The 22,166-nt window shown below is 36.2% G+C and overlaps 1 protein-coding gene across 1 annotated transcript in view; it reads right to left on the bottom strand.

The window, feature by feature from the left end:
* Positions 1-206: 206 nt before the first annotated feature.
* LOC140143078 (macrophage mannose receptor 1-like) overlaps positions 207-22,166 on the bottom strand; it is a 172,813-nt gene continuing 150,853 nt past the window's right edge. The window contains exons 15-27 of the mRNA XM_072165128.1: positions 21,791-21,855; positions 20,936-21,039; positions 13,253-13,413; positions 11,853-11,955; positions 11,025-11,182; positions 10,246-10,351; positions 9,684-9,925; positions 9,288-9,459; positions 8,780-9,034; positions 7,243-7,416; positions 3,380-3,427; positions 1,853-1,903; positions 207-1,644 (exon numbers count right to left, since the gene is read on the bottom strand). Coding sequence (XP_072021229.1) covers positions 1,424-1,644; positions 1,853-1,903; positions 3,380-3,427; positions 7,243-7,416; positions 8,780-9,034; positions 9,288-9,459; positions 9,684-9,925; positions 10,246-10,351; positions 11,025-11,182; positions 11,853-11,955; positions 13,253-13,413; positions 20,936-21,039; positions 21,791-21,855 — 1,860 coding nt within the window. The 3' untranslated portion in view covers positions 207-1,423. The remainder of the gene's footprint in view (positions 1,645-1,852; positions 1,904-3,379; positions 3,428-7,242; positions 7,417-8,779; positions 9,035-9,287; positions 9,460-9,683; positions 9,926-10,245; positions 10,352-11,024; positions 11,183-11,852; positions 11,956-13,252; positions 13,414-20,935; positions 21,040-21,790; positions 21,856-22,166) is intronic.

Raw genomic sequence — 22,166 nt, 5'->3', positions numbered from 1 at the left:
AAGGGATGGGTTTTGAAACAGAATAACAGGTCACCAAACACAGAAATGTGGTGATGGTATACACAACTATGACCCTCATGATGGCAAATAATATAGGGTTACCGTCACAACCCACACCTACTATACACTACACCCAGCCATTTGCGTAAATACTTAGTACTGCATCGTGAGACATTTCAGGTCCGCTGTGGAAAAGGTAGCGAGCCGCCATCTTGGATGATGTTAATTCCAATTGAAAGCACAAGCAACTGGTGGTCGGATTTTAATCCAGTTCAATCTCAACAAACATGCACAAAAAACCCTCAAAAATGTGCTACAAAGTATCTCTGATGTTAGTTCTATAGCACTACGGGGCGATTCAGTGTGGAAATCGACTCAAAAGATGGTATTTTGAGCGATAAAATTTGGAATGTTCCCAGATCTCGTTAGGAACGTCCACACCAACTTAAGGGCGCTGACCTTGGAGAACGCAGTGCAAGGAGATAAGTGTTTGGAGAAAGTGACGCCAATCTATAGTGTGATCAGCACATTATAGTCTTGTGATCATCTGTAGTATGATCAGTACAATCTTAATGTATTTTCTACAATTAAATGAACCACTTTTTAATGGGATTTTTTGTAAATTACACAAATGAAGTTGTGAAAGTATTAAATGACTACAATAAGCTACAATATTATGACATAAACAAGAATGTTGGTTTGTTCTTTATTCCTATAGGCTGTTCCCTTAAAATGTCAAATTGCAAATTTTATGTTACCAGTTTCTTCAACATGTTAAATTCTACTAGAGAAACTTAAAAAAGAGTCCAATATAGCGTCAGTTGTGTTGTCATAGGTTACGGTAGCTTTATAAACAACTGATTATACCAAGCAGTTTCCGTGCAGTCTGATTTGCATTACAGATGCATATTATACATGTAATATGAAAATGTAATATGCTTATGTAATAGGCATTTATGTGCATTTACATATGCATATTACATATAAATGTATATTATATATTATATAGGCATATAAAAATCATGTATCAAACAAAATAATAAAACAATTACATGCAGTGGAGATATTTTGTTTGAGTAATTGTAGTCTTTGTTTACCTGATATCTGCACAAATAAGTGTACACGAGTGATTTCTGTGTGTTTATTAATGGCATCTTTAATTTTCTTGACATTATCAAAGCATCATCATAATACTCAAATTATTCTTAGAAAGAACAAAGAACAAAAGCGCCCCAAAACAAAAAATAAGTAAAAGAGGTAAAAATAAAAAGGAATGATGGCATATACTTTGTTGTTCAACTTTGTATCTGACTTTTTATAGTTTTATCTCACAGCTGGAAAAATAGTAGTTCATAATTATTCCATAACCAAGGATGAGTCAGTCACAAGTAAACACATATTAACAAAATATGAATAAAAGGAATTAAGCATCACTGCCTGGTGTGGCCTCTGCTTTTGAATCAATGTTTACTCCTTGATTTGTCTTGTATAAAACATTCTCAAAACTTGTTGTTTGTAAACCAACAACATCAGGAGATTTTGTTGCTACCTGTCGTTTGTAGAAGAAGAATCCCACAAGGAGTGTAGCGAGAACTATGATGAGTACAGCAAAGCAGACACCAACAACTGCTCCTGTTGATAAACCTGTAAAACATAGAATACAGATGAAGCAAACTGTTAGCTTCTACCACAATTAAATTTGAGGGGAAAATAATTTTGACAAGGATTTTACAGATTAAATAAATGAGCTTTATGTGGTTTGGAGATGCAGTATTTGTATTAATAGATATTTTTTAAATCCATCCATTTGTGGGATCCATTTTTCTGAGAACACACTGTAAACTCAACCTACCCGCTTGAGGTTCTGGGTTGCCTTGTGTAACTGTTGCTCTGGGTGTGGTGGCTGCAAACAAAAATAAACCAAGAGAGCAAATTACCATTTGAAAACAATAAATAAGTAACTTGAGGCATAAAAAAGAAGTAAGAAAGTGTCACCCACATAGAGACTCAAGCTTAGGGGCTTAGCAGGAGCATCAGGGGCCCATGGACAAGGAGCAGTACAGGCCCTTTTAACCAGGGCGGGATTTACCTTATGGGGGCCCTGGGCCATGCCAAAATTTGGAGGCCCGAACCAGGAAGGCATGTGCACTCAAGTCAGTGGCCAAGTTTTGGTTTACGTATAATATAGAGGGGACTAACATATTTTGGTCCGCAAAAGCATGTGAAAAAATCAATTTCAGACTATTTTAGCCTCAGGTCAATCTGACTGTTGCTATTTGAATGCGCGCGAAGCGTGAATGTTTTTTACAATTTTGGCCAAAAAACATGCTGTTATTGGGGTTAAAAGAAAGATGCATAGGGCAATTAGGGGGCCCTTGACCCGGGCCCATCTGGCCAAATGGTAAATCTGGCCCTGCTCTCCATTATCAGTCCTTAATTTTCACTTTTGTGCTTGGGGCCCCTCAGGGCCTATGGACTTCGTCCACCCTGTCCCCCTGCTTGCTACGCCCCTGATCAAGCTTGGGCACAATCGCGGAATTACTCCAGTCTTTTTAGACTACTATTATATACTTCACTGCGGTGGACACAACACTACACACATCAAGATTTCCGGAGTCTACAAATGCCACGGTGACGACCAAGCCAGAAGAGACATGGAACAGAAATTAATCTTCAGACTCGGCACCCTTCAACCCAATGGACTCAATGCTAGTTTCAACAGTTTTAAATTTTAATCATAATTTTCTTCAGCGCTCCCTTTTTCTCATACTTTTTTGCGCGGTTTCCCCTTTTCACTCCACGCGTTTCAACCTTTTGGCCTCGCATAACGCTCGCTTGCCACGTTTTAATATATATTTTTGTGCGTGCATTTTTAATTAAACATGTTTAACGCTCTTTATGTGTATACGCCCACGCATTTTTACCGTACCGTGACGCTTGCGCGACGCCTATAATATTTTTTGTACTCGCTTTGCAGCGTTTATGCATTTTATAATTATATTTTATTTTCCGTCTTGCGCGTTATGTTTTCCAACTTAAACATGTTTAACGCGCTGGATTTGTATACGCTCTGTCCGCTTGCTCGCTTGTCGCTCATGTGTCGCTTGCGCGTCGCTCCCACCATTCACCTGCGCTCGCGTTTTTATCATGTTTTAAATGTTTCTCTCGTGTAGGCCTCACAACACCATTATTGTCACCTGACGAAGGGCAAGGCCCTAAAATTCGTGTAATAAATATTCTTTTACGACATTGTTATTATTCTTCTACGTGTTTGCTTTCTCTATTATATACTTCATATGTCTGATAAGCATAGCTGCAAACCATCCTGGATTGTAGGGATTATTCTGTTAATTTAATCTAAAGACCATGATAAACTTACCACCTGATGGCAGAGTAGGCTTATTAGTAGTTGGCTCATCACCAGGAACTTGCAAAAGAAAATACAAATAATGTTATATAATTTGTCCATCTGTCAATTGAATATATGAATACAAAACCCACCCAAGTCCATACTTTGGACAAATTGAGTTGAGCATGGAAAATTGTTGCTTATCATATGTATAAAAGTGGAACCCAAATCCACCCTCTACATGCATCTATTGAGCATGTGAAATCCAACATGGCCTATACCCAGCATGTATGATACATATTTGTTTTTTCGATAGACTTGGGTGGGTTTTGTATTCATGTATTCAATTAGTTGGATCTACCCAAGTGATGAGTTTAACATACTTACTACTGGTGTCCTAATTAGGAATTTAATTACGTTTCACCGTTGTTCATCACCGTTTAACAACGATGCGGCCCCGTCGTCTGCGTGGTTTACTTCGCGAGGGCAGCTTTAGAGGGCAGCTTTAGCTGCCCGAGCGAAGTAAACCACGCAGACACGCCGGACGCGAGTTTACGTTAACCGGTGATGAACAACGGTGAAACATGATTGAATCACGCTCGCGTTCGCGTATACGCTACAGTAAAAGTGTGGGTTCATCACGGTTTAACAACGGTTGGTTCCTGTACAAAGGTATAGGAAGAGTTGTTGAATATCAGATCAAATATTGTTCTAGTTAAACTATTCTGCAAACCTGAAACCTTTTTTGATATTCAAGTGAAAAATTATACCACATTTGAGCATTGTGATAACATAACAAAAGTGCATTGTGGAAGAAAATGCCTACAAGGCCTCATAATAATAATTCTTTTTGACACATTTTTATATATTACAATCAAACTTAAAAACTCATCAATCTTTTCAATAATACAATTGTTGTATATAAGATTCATATTACTAAATTTATCTATAATATATCAATGTTACCAAGGATCATTAATTTGGTTTAATCTACATTTGAGATAGTTAGCTGTTAACCTTGCTACATTACACATGTTTGACTGCAATTTATCAAGACACATTATTCTTGACTCCTCATTGATGGACCCAGTGAGGTATTGGGCTATATAGGTCAAAGTGTCAGAGGTGGAATGCAACCCTTAATAGTTCATTCTTACCTTTGGGCACCATACAGACATAGGCAGCATTAGACTGGCAATCTGTGTCTTCCCATTTACCATATCGGTCTGGATACATATCTATACAACCATTATCTATATCATTAGTTTACAAGGAACCTTTAATAGTTCAGTCTTACCTTTGGGCACCATACAGACATAGGCAGCATTAGACTGGCAATCTATGTCTTCCCATTTACCATATTGGTCTGGATACATATCTATACAACCATTATCTATATTATTAGTTTACAAGGAACCTTTAATAGTTCAGTCTTACCTTTGGGCACCATACAGACATAGGCAGCATTAGACTGGCAATCTGTGTCTTCCCATTTACCATATCGGTCTGGATACATATCTATACAACCATTATCTATATCATTAGTTTACAAGGAACCTTTAATAGTTCAGTCTTACCTTTGGGCACCATACAGACATAAGCAGCATTAGACTGGCAATCTGTGTCTTCCCATTTACCATATTGGTCTGGATACATATCTACACAACCATTATCTATATCATTAGTTTACAAGGAACCTTTAATAGTTCAGTCTTACCTTTGGGCACCATACAGACATAAGCAGCATTAGACTGGCAATCTGTGTCTTCCCATTTACCATATTGGTCTGGATACATATCTACACAACCATTATCTATATCATTAGTTTACAAGGAACCTTTAATAGTTCAGTCTTACCTTTGGGCACCATACAGACATAAGCAGCATTAGACTGGCAATCTGTGTCTTCCCATTTACCATATTGGTCTGGATACATATCTACACAACCATTATCTATATCATTAGTTTACAAGGAACCTTTAATAGTTCAGTCTTACCTTTGGGCACCATACAGACATAGGCAGCATTAGACTGGCAATCTGTGTCTTCCCATTTACCATATTGGTCTGGATACATATCTACACAACCATTATATATGTCATTAGTTTACTAGGAACCTTTAATAGTTCATTCTTAACTTTGGGCACCATACAGACAGAGGCAGCATTATACTGGCAATCTGTGTCTTCCCATTTACCATATTGGTCTGGATACATATCTACACAACCATTATCTATGTCATTAGTTTACTAGGAACCTTTAATAGTTCATTCTTACCTTTGGGCACCATACACACATAGGCAGCATTAGACTGGCAATATGTGTCTTCCCATTTACCATATTGGTCTGGATACATATCTACACAACCATTATCTATATCATTAGTTTACTAGGAACCTTAATAGTTCATTCTTACCTTTGGGCACCATACAGACATAGGCAGCATTAGACTAGCAATCTGTGTCTTCCCATTTACCATATTGGTCTGGATACATATCTACACAACCATTATATATGTCATTAGTTTACTAGGAATCTTTAATAGTTCATTCTTACCTTTGGGCACCATACATACATAGGCAGCATTAGACTGGCAATCAGTGTCTTCCCATTTACCATATTGGTCTGGATACATATCTACACAACCATTATATATGTCATTAGGAACCACCTTTAATAGTTCATTCTTACCTTTGGGCACCATACACCCATTATCTATATCATTAGTTTACTAAGAACCTTAATAGTTCATTCTTACCTTTGGGCACCATACAGACATAGGCAGCATTAGACTAGCAATCTGTGTCTTCCCATTTACCATATTGGTCTGGATACATATCTACACAACCATTATCTATGTCATTAGTTTACTAGGAATCTTTAATAGTTCATTCTTACCTTTGGGCACCATACATACATAGGCAGCATTAGACTGGCAATCAGTGTCTTCCCATTTACCATATTGGTCTGGATACATATCTACACAACCATTATATATGTCATTAGGAACCACCTTTAATAGTTCATTCTTACCTTTGGGCACCATACACACATAGGCAGCATTAGACTAGCAATCTGTGTCTTCCCATTTACCATATTGGTCTGGATACATATCTACATAACCATTATCTATGTCATTAGTTTACTAGGAACTAGTATCAGAGGTGGAATGCAACCCTTAATAATTCACCCTTACCTTTGGGCGCCATACACACATAGGCAGCATTAGACTAGCAATATGTGTCTTCCCATTTACCATATTTGTCTGGATATATATCTATACAACCATTATCTATGTCATAAGTTTACTAGGAAGCCTTAATAGTTCATTCTTACCTTGGGCACCATACACATACAGGCAGCATTAGATTAGCAATCTGTGTCTTCCCATTTATCATATTGGTCTGGATACATCTACACAACCATTATCTATGTCATTAGTTTACTAGGAACCTTTAATAGTTCATTCTTACCTTTGTGCACCATACAGACATAGGCAGCAATATACTGACAATATGTGTCTTCCCATTTACCATATTGGTCTGGATACATATCTATACAACCATTATCTATGTCATTAGTTTACTAGGAACCTTTAATAGTTCATTCTTACCTTTGGGCACCATACAGACATAGGCAGCATTAGACTAGCAATCTGTGTCTTCCCATTTACCATATTGGTCTGGATACATATCTATACAACCATTATCTATGCCATTAGTTCACTAGGAACCTTTAATAGTTCATTCTTACCTTTGGGCACCATACAGACATAGGCAGCATTAGACTGGCAATCTGTGTCTTCCCATTTACCATATTGGTCTGGATACATATCTACACAACCATTATCTATGTCATAAGTTTACTAGGAACCTTTAACAGTTCATTCTTACCTTTGGGCACCATACAGACATATGCAGCATTAGCCTGGCAATCTGTGTCTTCCCATTTACCATATTGGTCTGGATACATATCTACACAACCATTATCTATGTCATCACCATCTGGCTCAGTGTTGGCCCAGTTGGTGTAGTCTACGATGGTGCCATCTTTCCATTCAAAATCATCTGGATAAAGTTGAGTGAATTTGTGTTAAAGAGCTTAATCATCTAGTTTGATCATTTACATCTACCAGAGAGAAATGACAGACAATAAGACTGAGACAGATATGCAATAAGTATAGAAAATGAACATGAGTGACAATATATATGAGGGTCATTCAACAAGTTCTGCCTCAGCCCTCATATCTCTGCTTCTGGAAATTGTAGCCCTTTAATATTTTGCACGTTTATCTATTTGGATCGTAGCCTCTGAGTTTAATGTGGTGTTAAAGGGCATATCTATTGCAAAAACAACTTTAACTCAATTCAAAGAGAATAATCATTATTATCATTGGTTTAAAATATTTCTTATTGTTTAGTCCAAATATTTCTCAACAACTTGATATACATATGAACTGTAATATCTCAATTTACTAATATATAAAAAAGAAGCGGCTGATTTTATTCATGTTTAAAAACCATTAAATTTGTAACACTTGATAAGACTTTTTTCTGAGAACAACAGTATACGTTCTGTGCATTGAGAGCGTTTACAGTCCCTCCTCTCAAAGCAGGCACATTTCATGACGCCCAACTTTTTCTAGGTCAAATCCGTCTCGTTAGAAGGAACTCACCGCTTAAATTGGTTTTTGCAGAATATCAATTTTAAACATCTTATTTTCTCAAAAAAGGAGTCATTTTCATTGTCCTCGTAATATTAGCTTGCCAATGATATGTTGTCTGAGCAATTATATGACCTTTAAATACCTCTTTGTAGGTGAAGTAGAAAGGAAACTACATATTAGTGCATATGAAAGGGACAAAATCTTTACCAAAATCTAAAAGGAAGGCATAAGTCAACCAAACTGTAGAGACCCTACAATGGCATTTGGTCAACTAAAATGGTCTAAAATGATGTAAAAAAAAAGAATGTTAAATGCCAAAAATACCTGTTTCCCTCCTCCAAGAAAAACCTATTTTTAGCAAAAGGATAGGTTAAGATGGACAATGTATACAGTTCTTGAAAAAGACCCACCAGACATCTGGGCCTACTTTACCTGTATTATCAGAAATTCCTAAATGGAGGTGTTGTAAATCTTTCATGCAGATGGAACTTGCTATTTTAACATCAAGGGAGCTAATATTAAAGTAGCAAGTGAGGAACAGTGGATATGTGTCATGGGAATAATCTAGGCATCTGCCTTTTTAACCCCATCTCCATTTTCAGAACTGAACTTACAACAGTTGAGGCAGAATCTTTAGAATGACCCTTGTACATCAATAGGCAAAACAACTTATAGACAGATATCATCAATGTATGCAATATATTATAATTATGTTACAATGCATTGAAATTGGATGGTAGACAGACACAGTTACGACACATTACCTCCATCATTTAGAGCCAATCCCAGCCATACACTAGTAACACCTATGGCTCGCTGAGCATACTGCCTAATGAACTCATTCTCTACTTGATTGTGTACACTAGCTAAGTTAGCCCCACTTGCTTCACAATCATACTGAGCCTCAAACCATGATGCTCTGTCATGTCTCACATCAAATTTGTAACAGTTGGATCCAAATGACTGCCAGTCCTCTGGACAGTAACCCTCAATGGGTGCTGGGGTGGTGGGCTTTGGCACTGGAATTATAAAAAAAAATAACAACCACACTATTAATGTTTATTAGTATATGAAAGTGTTCTCACAACCAAGCTATTCAGAGTTTGTTAGGACATGAAAGTGTTCTGGAAAGCAACCCTGAATGGGAGCTGGTGTGACAGGCTTTGTCACTGTAATCATAAAAAAATCACAACCTAGCTATTATCAGTTTGCAATTACTCTGCTTGCAAAACTCCAAATTGCATTAGTATGATATGATTAATAGACACTTACAACTTGTATATTTGCAGACAGACACTTGTTGGACATCACAGCTTGTGTCTTCCCAATCACCAAACTCTGTAATTACTACACATCCTTCTCCTGGTCTATTGCTAGGCTCTCTTGGTGCCCAGTTAGTCCATAATAATGGCCACCCATCAACCCACTTAAACTCTTCAGATTCCTGCAAAGTGTACAGATTAACACAGCACACATTTTAGAAGCAAAAGAAAGTCTCTCTCCCAGGATTTTTGAAATAAAAGAAAGTTCCCCAATATGCCATGATAACAATACTCTATAACCACAGAGACATGGAATCAGATACTTCATACACCTCATAAGTATCACCTTTAACATAAGAATAAAATGTTGTTTATCTTAGTCAATGCATTGTTTAAGTGTACTCACATCTTGTTTTAAACCAATCCAGGCGCTTGGGAATCCATTATTAAGCATTATTAACTCTGCAAAAGCTTCATCATATCCATCATTTATGGTTGCTAATGAAGAGCCCTCAGCTTCACACATATTGACAGCATCATCAAATACTCTGGGTTCAGTATCAAGTCTGAAGCACGATTCAAAGTAAGATTGGTAACCAGCTCGTTGACAGGTACTCCCAAAGGTGGGGTTGGGACCATACATGGGATCTGTATATCATATAAACAATAATCATTACAAGAAAATCATATACTTATTAGGTATTTTACCATCAGGCCATGGAAAAAAATTTGCTCTATTGTCCTATCATCTTTCTTCCTTAATTTTGCTACACTTCAGTTTCTTAAATCACCTACTTTTGCTGTTTCTTTCAATTTTTCTCCATTTTTCTTATTTTTGCTTCTGTCATCCAGCCTCCCATCTTCCCTATCCTATACTTCTCCCCTGTCTCTCCCGCCATTTCTTCTTATAATCCTCTCACCATTGCACTTCATGAAAGTTCTGCTCTCCTCACTCCTGTCTAACTTACCCAGAGGTCTTTGGCATAGGTAAGCTCTTTGTAATGCACAGTCCACATCATCCCATTTGCCTGGATGTTGTGGATCATTAATCACCTCAACACAGTCTATGTCTTGCTGTGATAAAGATACATAAATAATATTGATAAAACATCTTCAGTTCATTATTATAGAGATACATGACTTTTATATTAGAGTACACAAGGCAGGTGAACATTCCTATGAATCCTTATTATATGCTGTGAAAAACATGTGTTGCATTTACAAAATAACTTGTTGTGAGTTCCACAATGCTTAGCAATATTCACGGAGTAAACCCCCACAGTTGCTGCTTTATGCTAAACTTTTGCAAAGTGTATTATATACCTCATCTAAAGATTCCCACCATATGATTGGTTAAAAGAGCAGGCATAGTTTTGACTATGCCCGCAAAAGTAACTATTCCCCGGGCATAGTTATGCGTGTGCGTTGTTCCCAGCGTAAAATGATATTACTGTACGCTTTAATGTTTTCGCATGCTATAATTACGCGGAAATCGCAGATTGTAATCTGTGCCGTTCGCATTGAAACTATTAATTTCTCTTCCCAGAACAGATGACAAGAATCTTAAGATTCGGTATATAAAACAAATATTGACTGCTTAATATTCGGGGCACAGTCATGGGTTTGACATCACCTCGGGCCTATAATTTTAACTGTGCCCCTCATAGCAGTCAATATTTGTATACTAGTTTTTGTTGAAAAAAACACAAAGTCCTTCCTGAATCACTTCATATGCCCCCAAACTTACTGGTCTTGTGGCAATACCATCAGGCTGTCCAGCTGCCCAGTTGGTATAGTCCAGTGGAGATTCGTCCGTCCAATGGAATTTACCAAATGACCCACGGTCAAACAATCCTATCCATACATTCACTCCTGGTGACTGTTTGATCAATGATGTGAACAGAGCTGATAGGTAGATAGATCAAAGGAATACACCATTTCAACAAAGTTACACATAATTGACATTGCAATCTAAAATTCATTGCAAATCTATTACAATGACCTTTTGGTTAACATAATAATAAAGAGAGATTGCTACTTTTTCATTGTCGTTATAATTGCAGCCGAATAATATTTTACTTTAAAAGGGCATTTTGTGATCCACAGCATCATTCCCCCACTTGTAACTTTTTTCAAAAAAAGTTGATGTTGGGCAAGGTCACTGTTAGGAACTAGAGTATAATTCACTATATTGAATATATAAAATATTGATATGCCCTCTATTATTCAGAGCACAATAAGGTTGAAGTCAATTTTCTTTTGAAATTATGGCTACTTCAATATTTGACATTTTAGGATAAAAATTAGAAAAAAGTCACAACAAACACATTTCAGAATTGACAGCCAGGTTAAACAAAAGGAGGAGACTCTAACAATCGATTCTAAAATGGCGGTCACCTTTGTCCAAAACCATCCGCGAACATATCCTTTATGTGTATAGGTCAATGTAAGGAAACTTAATTTAAAAACAAAGGAAATAACTCATAATTGGCAGAGCGCAAACAATGTCCACTTTTACAGTATGCAATGTTTTTATTCCTGAATCAAATCAAATGTCATTGCCTGTACCACTCACATTGAAATCCTTGGGAGTGTACAGAAACCAGTTCTCCTCCAGGGAATGTCTGACAAGCTGTTCTTGCATCATCAAAATTCTTAGCTCCATTTCCTTGTGTTCCCTATCAATTTAAAGACAAAAATGTACTTTCTGTCAAAAGCATTTGAAATGATAAATATTGCAAAATAAAATGTCTTATTTACATCTATATGAGCAAAACTTGACTGATTGTCACTCCTGGTATGCAGGCTGTCAAAATAGGTATTTTCCTTAAAAATCACATTTTGTGAAGTGCTTGGACTTTTCTAGCTCTGCCCACATTTTATCTTAAAAGATTATAGATTTTTCCTTATAACAAGGATAAAAACACAAAAGGTGCCCATAAAAGTACACTAATTTCCATTGTGGTCCTTGAGCAATAGTGAAGATATAAATTAGTAAAAATATGGATTGCACCTTACATTTAGAATAAAATAACAACGGACAAATTATACAATATCTAAGAACCAGGACCAGCCTAGTAATAAATATACCTGCTTCGATCACTTATTTGAGCTTTTTCAACAGGTGACTTTTCATCTCCTTTTTAAAAATATCCATGCATTGTTGAGATTGCACTGACACTGTTAATGTGTTCCACACAGTGATGGCTTTGTAAACAAAGGTTTCTGCCCATGTGTACCCATGCGAGGTTTAATGAGGGACATGGGCCCTGATCTAGTTGAATGCCTATGGACATTGAGCGACTTTGTAATGCCATCCTGTAAATACTGTGGCTAATACCATTTAAAATACGAAAAATATGATTGATCATGATATGGGAGACCCTAAGATTTATAGGAAGCCAGTTCACCTTGCAAAACTCACTGGCACCAACATGTGATCTGGGTGAAAATTTCAAAATGTTCCTAATGATCTTATTTTTTGCTCTGAATCTAAATAAATAATTGGTGCAACAGTTACTTATATCAGATGTAAAAACCTACATCTTGTAAAAGATTTTTGGCCACGCACCCCTGCCAGAGTTGATAATCTCCCTGCTCTCTCCCACACTTCCCTGATAATGTCCCTGCTCTCTGCCACACTTCCCTGATAATGTCCCTGCCCTCTCCCACACTTCCCTGATAATGTCCCTGCTCTCTCCCACACTTCCCTGATAATGTCCCTGCTCAATCTCCCACACTTCCCTGATAATGCCCCTGCTCTATCCCACACTTCCCTGATAATGTCCCTGCTCTCTCCCACACTTCCCTGATAATGTCCCTGCTCTCTCCCACACTTCCCTGATAATGTCCCTGCTCTCTCCCACACTTCCCTGATAATGTCCCTGCTCTCTCCCACACTTCCTTGATAATGTCCCTGCTCTCTCCCACACTTCCCTGCCTCTCTTACTCAGAGTGAATCCATTCTAACCTTACCTGAATGGCAATGCACTTATCATCTACTTTATACCAATCATCTGGACATCCTCCTTCTGGTTTCTTGGTTGCAGGTAGAGTGACAGGAGTGATATTATCATAGGGTCTCTTACACACGTATGCTTGGGCAATGCCACAATTCAAGTCATTCCACCGTCCATCTGTTACAGTCACAAGGAGTAATAGAAACATCACACTCAATACCAATTTTTATTTCACTGGCATTAAATGTTTGGTTTATGAGTTAACACTGGTTTAGCAATGATATTAATATTGACACTAGTTTTATTCTTCTAACTACTAACAATTTCTTCATTTTTTTAAACTAATCAAAATGTGATTGTTTTGTTTTCTATTTCCACCCTGTACTTTATTTCTTAAGTCGTGGGTCTAAAAAATTTATATTATGACAATTATCGTCGGCCTTATCATATACTGACGTATTTGCAAAATATGCATTTCGAGAAAATTGAACTTGAAAATCTAACCAGGTTAACAGTAATGCAAATTTTTCAATAAATTTCACTTATCACTATCAGTGCATAACTTAAAAAAAAAAAAAATCTAGCGATTTTCATTTGCTGCATAATCTTGATTAAAATAATATTGTTGATTTAAACCAGGTTAACAGTAATGCAAATTTTTCAATAAATGTCAATTTCGCTGTTCAAATGACAAATACGTCGTGCAAATACACAGGGAAAATATGCCACCTAGTGCCAGGTTGGCACTTGCCAACTGATACCAATGTGGCATTTCGTTTTGATAATAATTATGAATTTGCAGGTTTGTACTTTGATGTGTTTTTGTTATTTTTCAAGATTTAAATTATAATGGAACAAAAATGCATTTTTGGATGGTTTCCTATGGTGGTTCCCGATGTTTTCGGTTCTGTGTTGTTTTGATAGTAATTGTGCATTGGTTGATTTGCAAGATTTAAATTATTTTGGAACATTGAATGCATTTTTTGGATGGTTTCCTGTGGTGGTTCCCGGTGTTTCAGCTCTGTGTCATTTTGATAGTAGGCCTACTGGTGCATTGGTAGTTTGGGCTCTCTCATTTGCAAGAATTAGGCCTAAATTATTTTGGAACAACAATGTAATTGTTAGATGATTTCCTGTCCTGGTTCACGGTGTTTTCGGCTTCATTTATGCATTTATAGATTTGTGTTCAGTCGTCACGTGAGCTCCCTCAAATGCTGTTGTGTGTGAAAGAGCTCTAATGACACTTTCAAATTATCATACCAAACCAGTAAATGTGCACATCGCAAAAAAGTAGATTTAAGATTATTCAGATGAAAAATTAGTGTGTGTTCCAGTCAAAAGTAAGAAGAAACACCATTATTAAACTTCACTTTTTTGTTTGCAATTTAAATAACACAGTCTTAAAAATCACAATGAAAGTTAAGACGGTTTTGTACACAATACCACGGAAATGGTGTACATATTGGCGTAAATCAACCGGGAGGTTGACAAGTATTGGCGAAGATTAAATGAGTTTTGAAATTTTCAAAATTTTTTTAAAAATTTTGTTTACTTTTTATGGCTTGAAGAACTGAATCACGTATTACGCTGCCCACCACTCGCATGGCGCAGAGCGCCACGCAAAGTTCATTGCACGTACCAGCGTGTAATTTGAGCGCAAGCACGAATAAGCCAAGTTGACTGATCGGTAGTTCTGTATTTTTCTGGAATGGGGAGTAGACACTGTTTCTTTCGTGAAATTGAGGTTTTTGAAATGTATTTACTTTGTTATGTTTTTCATAAATACAAGAACAAATAATCCAGATTTGTTAACTCTAACTGTTCTATTTTATGGATTTTATTTCACTATTTCACTTGTTTCCGCAATTTAGAAGGAAAGGAAATCTTTGTTGTACCATCAGGGTACACGCGAGCAACAACACATCGTGTGTTTTGTAGTCGCGCAATTTGTTAACGCTATGCATACGCAACGATTATATGCATTCGCGGCGCATCTTATGGAAGCACCATGGAAGCACCGATTTCAAAAAAACCTTGCGGTCAAAGGGTTCCGTTTTAGCTAATAAAAATGTGATTTTTTTTCCAAGTTCTTTCCCCGATTTCAACATCAAGATATGAAAAGATTTCGCCCAAACTTCTCAAGGGGCTGTGGATTTACTTGATGTTCACGTAATGTAAGGAAGAAAGACGAGATGTGATCTCCTGTGATCTTCGATCAAAGTGCAAAATGTGACCACTTTAAACTTCAACTGCCTTTATTTCAATGTTCATTTTCTCGGTAAAATGACGATTTTGGTACACGATAACTCAATGAATACAGCATTTATAAGTAAGCAATTGTGCTCATCATAAAAAGCATGATCGACTTAAGAAACGGTTTTCTCATTTTCTTATATTTTAGTCTATTTCCGATTTTAGGCATCATTTTGTGCAAATAGGCATTTGTGAATTTTAAAAAGTTCATTTTGATGCTTTATATGGTCAATATCTCAAAAAATAAGGCCAATATCAAAAAACAAAAAAAATTTGGAAAGAGTGTTTTTTTTTGTTATGATGTAAAGAACAAAAATTGCCAAAAATTCATTTTTGTAGGTAAAAATCAGCAAATAAAAAACAGACAAACAATCATGGAAAATACAAAAATATACCAAATTATCTTTCCCACTCGTCTCATGCTAAGTCTTAAAATTTCCTCTTTTTTTGTATTATTTCATTAGGTTTAAAAATGCTATCACCAGTAGATAGGCCTAACGAACAACCTTTCTCAATTTCTTTGTATTTTACTTGCGGAAAAACTAACAAGCAAACAAATAAATAAACAAACAAACAAAAAACAACAAAACAAACTTTCATAATAGACGTTTACTAAATTAGTGAAACATTTTCTGGCCGTAAATAGGCTTTGAGCGTGTTTTTTTGACAGCAGATGATGCTTGGTGTCGCAAAGGGCCTATAATGATTTGCAAATCACACCGTAAATTCTACCTTGAGTAGATAACAAACAAACAAGAAATTGGTTCATACGGTTCCAAATGGTATCATCAGTAGATAACAAAATATTGTCAACCTTTCTTACTTACTTTCTTTGTAATTTATCCAAAAAAATTATATCTTTAGTAGATAGCGGAATAAACAAACAAACAAACAAAAAAAACCCTCAAAAACAACCTTTCCTAACAGATGTTTTCTAAATGTGTGAAATATTTTCTGCTGCTTTATAGAGGCCGTCAGCCTTTCGCCATCTTGTGGGTACAAATGATCTGCGTGTTCATGCATCAGATGCTACGCGCAGGGCGCAGCTTGCCACGCAACTGTTATCACGCGTTGATGCGGCGATTTTGTTGTTCACGCATGCAGATCGAACAACCATCGCCGCGTGTACCCACAAGATGGCGGCATATTACGTCACGCTGACGGCCTCTATTAGGCCCGCAATGTTATCTTCAGAAGACAGAGGAGTAAGATAAAACAGAGCGCGTATTTATTTATTTATTTATTTATTTATTTATTTATTTGAACAGACGCTTTTGAATCAGCGGCACACGCCTAAATTGGCGGTGCGTTCATATAAAAGACAAAAAATACATTTCAAACAACAACAACAATAACTCATAGTAATCAATATAAATATTAAATAATGTACAATGTATAAAAGCGTACACAACCCACTCACGCACACCCGCCCGCTCTCATCCCTCTCACCCTTACTCACCCCCATTCATATCACACATAATATACCCTCACACACATGTACACAAGATCAAACTTATGTATATAGGTCTATATTACAATAATTACAATCAAAATTATTTACAATCATATGTACAAAGATAAATCAAATCAAATCAAATCAAGCACACCCCACTCTCTCATCCCTCTCACCTTTACTCTCCCACCCCCATATCACACATACATACCCTCACACACATGCACACGAAATCAAACTTATGTAGGCCTATATTACAATAATTACAATCATAACTATTTACAATCAGTACATTTGATAGGCCTACAGATTTTACCAGCATCATTATTTGTATTAGGCCTATAGTGAAACAGATTTGGAATTATTTTGAATTTAAAACTATATTTGCAATCATATTATATATGTACAAGAGAGACCTATATACATAGGTTTACAATTAAACAAATTAATTATAAAGAACATTTAAACAAATTTCACTAGCATCACTTTATCAGTTAATTCTATATTTCCTTAATAATCGATAGACCGTGAAAATACGCGGTAATTGCCTAGCAGTCTCGCCTGTCGCATTTCATGGAACAATCGGTCCTCATTATCGGATGAGGCGGAGACTTTGACTGGTGGTACGCGCTCTGTCTTATCTTACTCCTCTGTGCTTCAGAAGATAGCCGTTTGCGCGAGCGCCTTCCGAGAAAATGATGCAGATCGTAAATGATGCAGGCCGTAAGTGAGCTCGTATGCGTGTTCACAGATGCATGACGAACGGGTGATTTGCAAATCGCACTGTAGGCCTATGGTATCTTGAGTAGATAAAACAAACAAACAAACAAACAGACAAACAAACAAAAAATATACAAAAACATATCAAATTATCTTTCTGACTCGTCTCATGCTAAGTCTTATAATTTCCTTCTTTTTTGTATTATTTCATTAGGTTTTATAATGCTATTATCAGTAGTAGATAGGCCTGACAAAATTTATTCAATCTTTCTCAATTTCTTTGTATTTTACTTGAGTAGATAGCGGAAAAACTAACAAACAGACAAATAATAGTAAACAAACAAAAAACATCAAAACAAACTTTCCTAACAGACGTTTTCTAAATTTGTGAAATATTTTCTGCGTTGTTAAGCCCGTAAAGCCGTTTGCGAGTGCCGACAAAATGATGCAGGCCGTATAAAGTAGGCTTTGAGCGTGTTTTTTTGACAGCATAAATGCATGATTTGTGATGTCACAAGCATAAATGCATGATTCGTGATGTCACAAAGGGCCTATAATGATTTGCAAATCACACTGTAAATTTTACTCGAGTAGATAACAAACAAACAAGCAAACAAACAACAAACATGTAGTACAAAAAATATACCAAATAAAATTTCCGACTTCTATGATTTAAAAAAAAAAAATTAGTTCATACGGTTTCAAATGGTATCATCAGTAGATAACAAAATATTGTCAACCTTTCTTACTTTCTTAGGCCTATTTTATTAAAAAAAACTACTATCTTGAGCAGATAGCGGAAAAACAAACAAACACATCTAAAACAAACTTTCCTAACAACAGATGTTTTTCAAATGTGTGAAATGTTTTCTGTTGCTTTATTAGGCCGCAATGCTATCTTCAGAAGATAGCCGCGTTTATGCGCGCCTTCCAAGCTAGAAAATGATGCAGATCGTAAATTATGCATTTCTCGATGCGTGGGTGATTTTGCGTCACCGATCAATCAACTTGGCTTATTAAGGCTTGCGTTTAAATTACGCTACCGGCGACGCGCGCAATGAACTTTGCGTGGCGCTCTGCGCCATGCGAGTGGTGGGCAGCGTAATACGCGCTTCAGTTCTTCAAGCCATAAAAAAAGTAAACAAAATTTTAAAAAAGACTGAAAATTTCAAAACTCATTTAATCTTCGCCAATACTTGTCAACCTCCCGGTTGATTTACGCCAATATGTACACCATTTCCGTGGTATTGTGTACAAAACCGTTTTATCTTTCATTGTGATTTTTAAGATTGTGTTATTTAAATTGCAAACAAAAATGAAGTCTAATAATGGTGTTTCTTCTTACTTTTGACTGGAACACACACTAATTTTTCATCTGAATAATCTTAAATCTTCTTTTTTTGCGACGTGCACATTTACTGGTTTGGTATGATAATTTGAAAGTGTCATTAGAGCTCTTTCACACACAACAGCATTTGAGGGAGCTCACGTGACGACTGAACACAAATCTATAAATGCATAAATGAAGCCGAAAACACCGTGAACCAGGACAGGAAATCATCTAACAATTACATTGTTGTTCCAAAATAATTTAGGCCTAATTCTTGCAAATGAGAGAGCCCAAACTACCAATGCACCAGTAGGCCTACTGTCAAAATAACACGGAGCCAAAACACCGGGAACCACCACAGGAAACCATCCAAAAATGCATTCAATGTTCCAAAATAATTTAAATCTTGCAAAGTAACAAAAAAACAAATGAAAGCACAAATCAACCAATGCACAATTAATATCAAAACAACACAGAACCGAAAACATCGGGAACCACCATAGAAACCATCCAAAATGCATTTTGTTCCATTATAATTTAAATCTTGAAAAATAACAAAAACACATCAAAGTACAAACCTGCAAATTCATAATTATTATCAAAACGATCTGGAGCCGAACCCCGGGAACCACCGCAGGAAACCATCCAAAAATTGCATTTTTGTTCCAAAATAAATTAGAATAATAAAAACACATGAAAAAGAAATTCAATCATCAGAAATAGCTCATTTTTATACAAAATCATTGTTTTGATTTATTCAAATTACAAAAACCAATGAAAACAAAGATCATGCAATGTTGTGTATGTTCAAAACAATATGGAGCCTAAACCCCTGGGAACCACCGCTGGAAACCATCTAAAAATCTCATTTTTGTTCAAAAATAATACAAATCTATAAATCACCAAAAATGATAATGCCAACCCCTGCCAGATTGACACTTGCCAACCTGGTACAATTGGCAGATGCCAATGATTTCTGACATTCTGGATATTGATGGCAAATGCCAATTTGGCCCGTGACTGCAAATGCCTGGTTGTGCGTACCCCTTGCACATTCTTCTTGGCTGAACCTGGCAAATGCCACATTGGTATCAGTTGGCAAGTGCCAACCTGGCACTAGGTGGCATATTTTCCCTGTGTACATCAGTATGTGAAACAGTTGCGCAAATATGTCAGTATGTGAAAAGGACAAAACATAAAACATACTGACATATTTGCAAAATATGCATTTCGAGAAAATTGAACTTGAAAATCTAGCGATTTTCATTTGCTGCATAATCTTGATTAAAATATTATTCTTGATTAAAACCAGCTTAACAGTAATGGAAATTTTTCAATAAATTTCACTTATCACTATCAGAGCATAACTTATTCTGCAAAAAATCTAGCAATTTTCATTTGCTGCATAATCTTGATTAAAATAATATTGTTGATTAAAACCAGGTTAACAGTAATGCAAATTTGTCAATAAATGTCAATTTCGCCGTTCAAATGACAAATACGTCGCGCAAATACGTCAGTATGTGAAACAGTTGCGCAAATACGTCAGTATGTGAAAAGGACAAAACATGAATTTTGCCATCCATTGACAGAGTTGCGCAAATACGTAGTGCAAATACGTCAGTATGTGAAACAGCAAATTCTTCAAATTGCAGATACGATAAACTGGGCTTGCACAGTATCGGCAAATACATTGTTATGTGATGCAGACATTTCAAGGTTTTGTAAATACAACATATTAAATTAATTAATATCTTACTAATTAAGCCACTTTGAGGCATGGTTTTTGGTGAATATATAGAGTAGAACATAACAAACTAATATACCAATTTTCTCAAAAATGTCGAATATGTAAGTATGTGATACAGCTGACGTTATATCCTGTCATTTCTTTGGACAATATATTTATATACACATGTTCCTACATTTTTTATTAAGCTTACTTGATGTAAGAATTTCCATTTCAGCACACGCTTCTTGACCATAATAATCATCAGGCTGACCAGACTTCCAATTTATAAAATCTAATTCTGTACCATCAATCCAACTGTAAAGAGATGGATTGAGTTTCATATAAGGCATGGTTTATAGAGCAAATATAGTAAAAAATCCAGTGATTTATTATTGCATGTTATACTATGAGAGAAGAAAAAAACCTAATTACAAATCTTCTCTTTCAATTGAATAATTCCTTCAATCAGTCAAATTCAAAAGTGAATGAAGCAAATTCACAGTTGTGCAAACTGTCACTTAATATATGCAACTTGTAATTCAGTGTATAACTACAGCCCAAAACATTTCAAATGAGGTCAGAAACATCCATGCAAATACAGAACATTCAGCCCAAAAACTATAGAGCAGCAGAATTCATTGTGTTCTATATCATAACATCAACTTTGAAATTGTGGGCTGTTGTGTCTTTGTGTTACATGAACTAATCTTAATTAAAATGTCCATACATAACACTCATTCTACAAAATCAGGTGCCAATAGCCTTTTTCCCATCTTTGGTCCACAAACACTTTGTCGAGAATTTAGGGCATCAATTATGTTGAGACACAAATAGTACATGTGAGGATCAGAAATAAACATTGCAAGCCCAAGATTCAAATGACTTCATGTAGCTTGGGCAAAGTGATATATAATAAATTAAGAGATCAAACAGATAGAGTGTAACATTTACAATACCATCCAAGTGTGCTTAGCACTCTGCATTTTATTCCTAAAAAAAAAAAAAAGATTCTACAACTTTGTGCAACACACTTAGTATTACCCTAAGCAATATTACATGCTCTTACTTGTATTCTTCTTTTCCTGTTGTCTCCCTCAGGCCGATCCAATATGATGGCACAATTTGACGGACCTATAGAAAAAGGTGTATAGCAATATATTTAATAACACAAGAGTTATATGAGATGCAGCAAAAAGGCTCAATACATCATTTGCAGAGCTTATTACAACATAAAGTTTGGTTTATTTTGCAACCATTGGTTTCATGCATGCTTTACGTGGCAATCATCAGGCAAAATGACCTGTTTTTGCATGGGAAAGTGAAACTAGCTCTGTGCGGGTTGTGACGCTCATTATCATATATTTATATATGTGATGCGATCAAGCAAAAGCGGTTGGAACTCGGAAATATTGATTTTGAGATATAGCCAAACAAAGCAAATA

Source organism: Amphiura filiformis, chromosome 20 (genome assembly GCF_039555335.1).
Source record: "Amphiura filiformis chromosome 20, Afil_fr2py, whole genome shotgun sequence".
NCBI lineage: Eukaryota > Metazoa > Echinodermata > Ophiuroidea > Amphilepidida > Amphiuridae > Amphiura > Amphiura filiformis.
The sequence above is the reverse complement of the archived record's forward strand: the minus strand, read 5'-3'. Positions and strand labels throughout refer to the sequence as shown.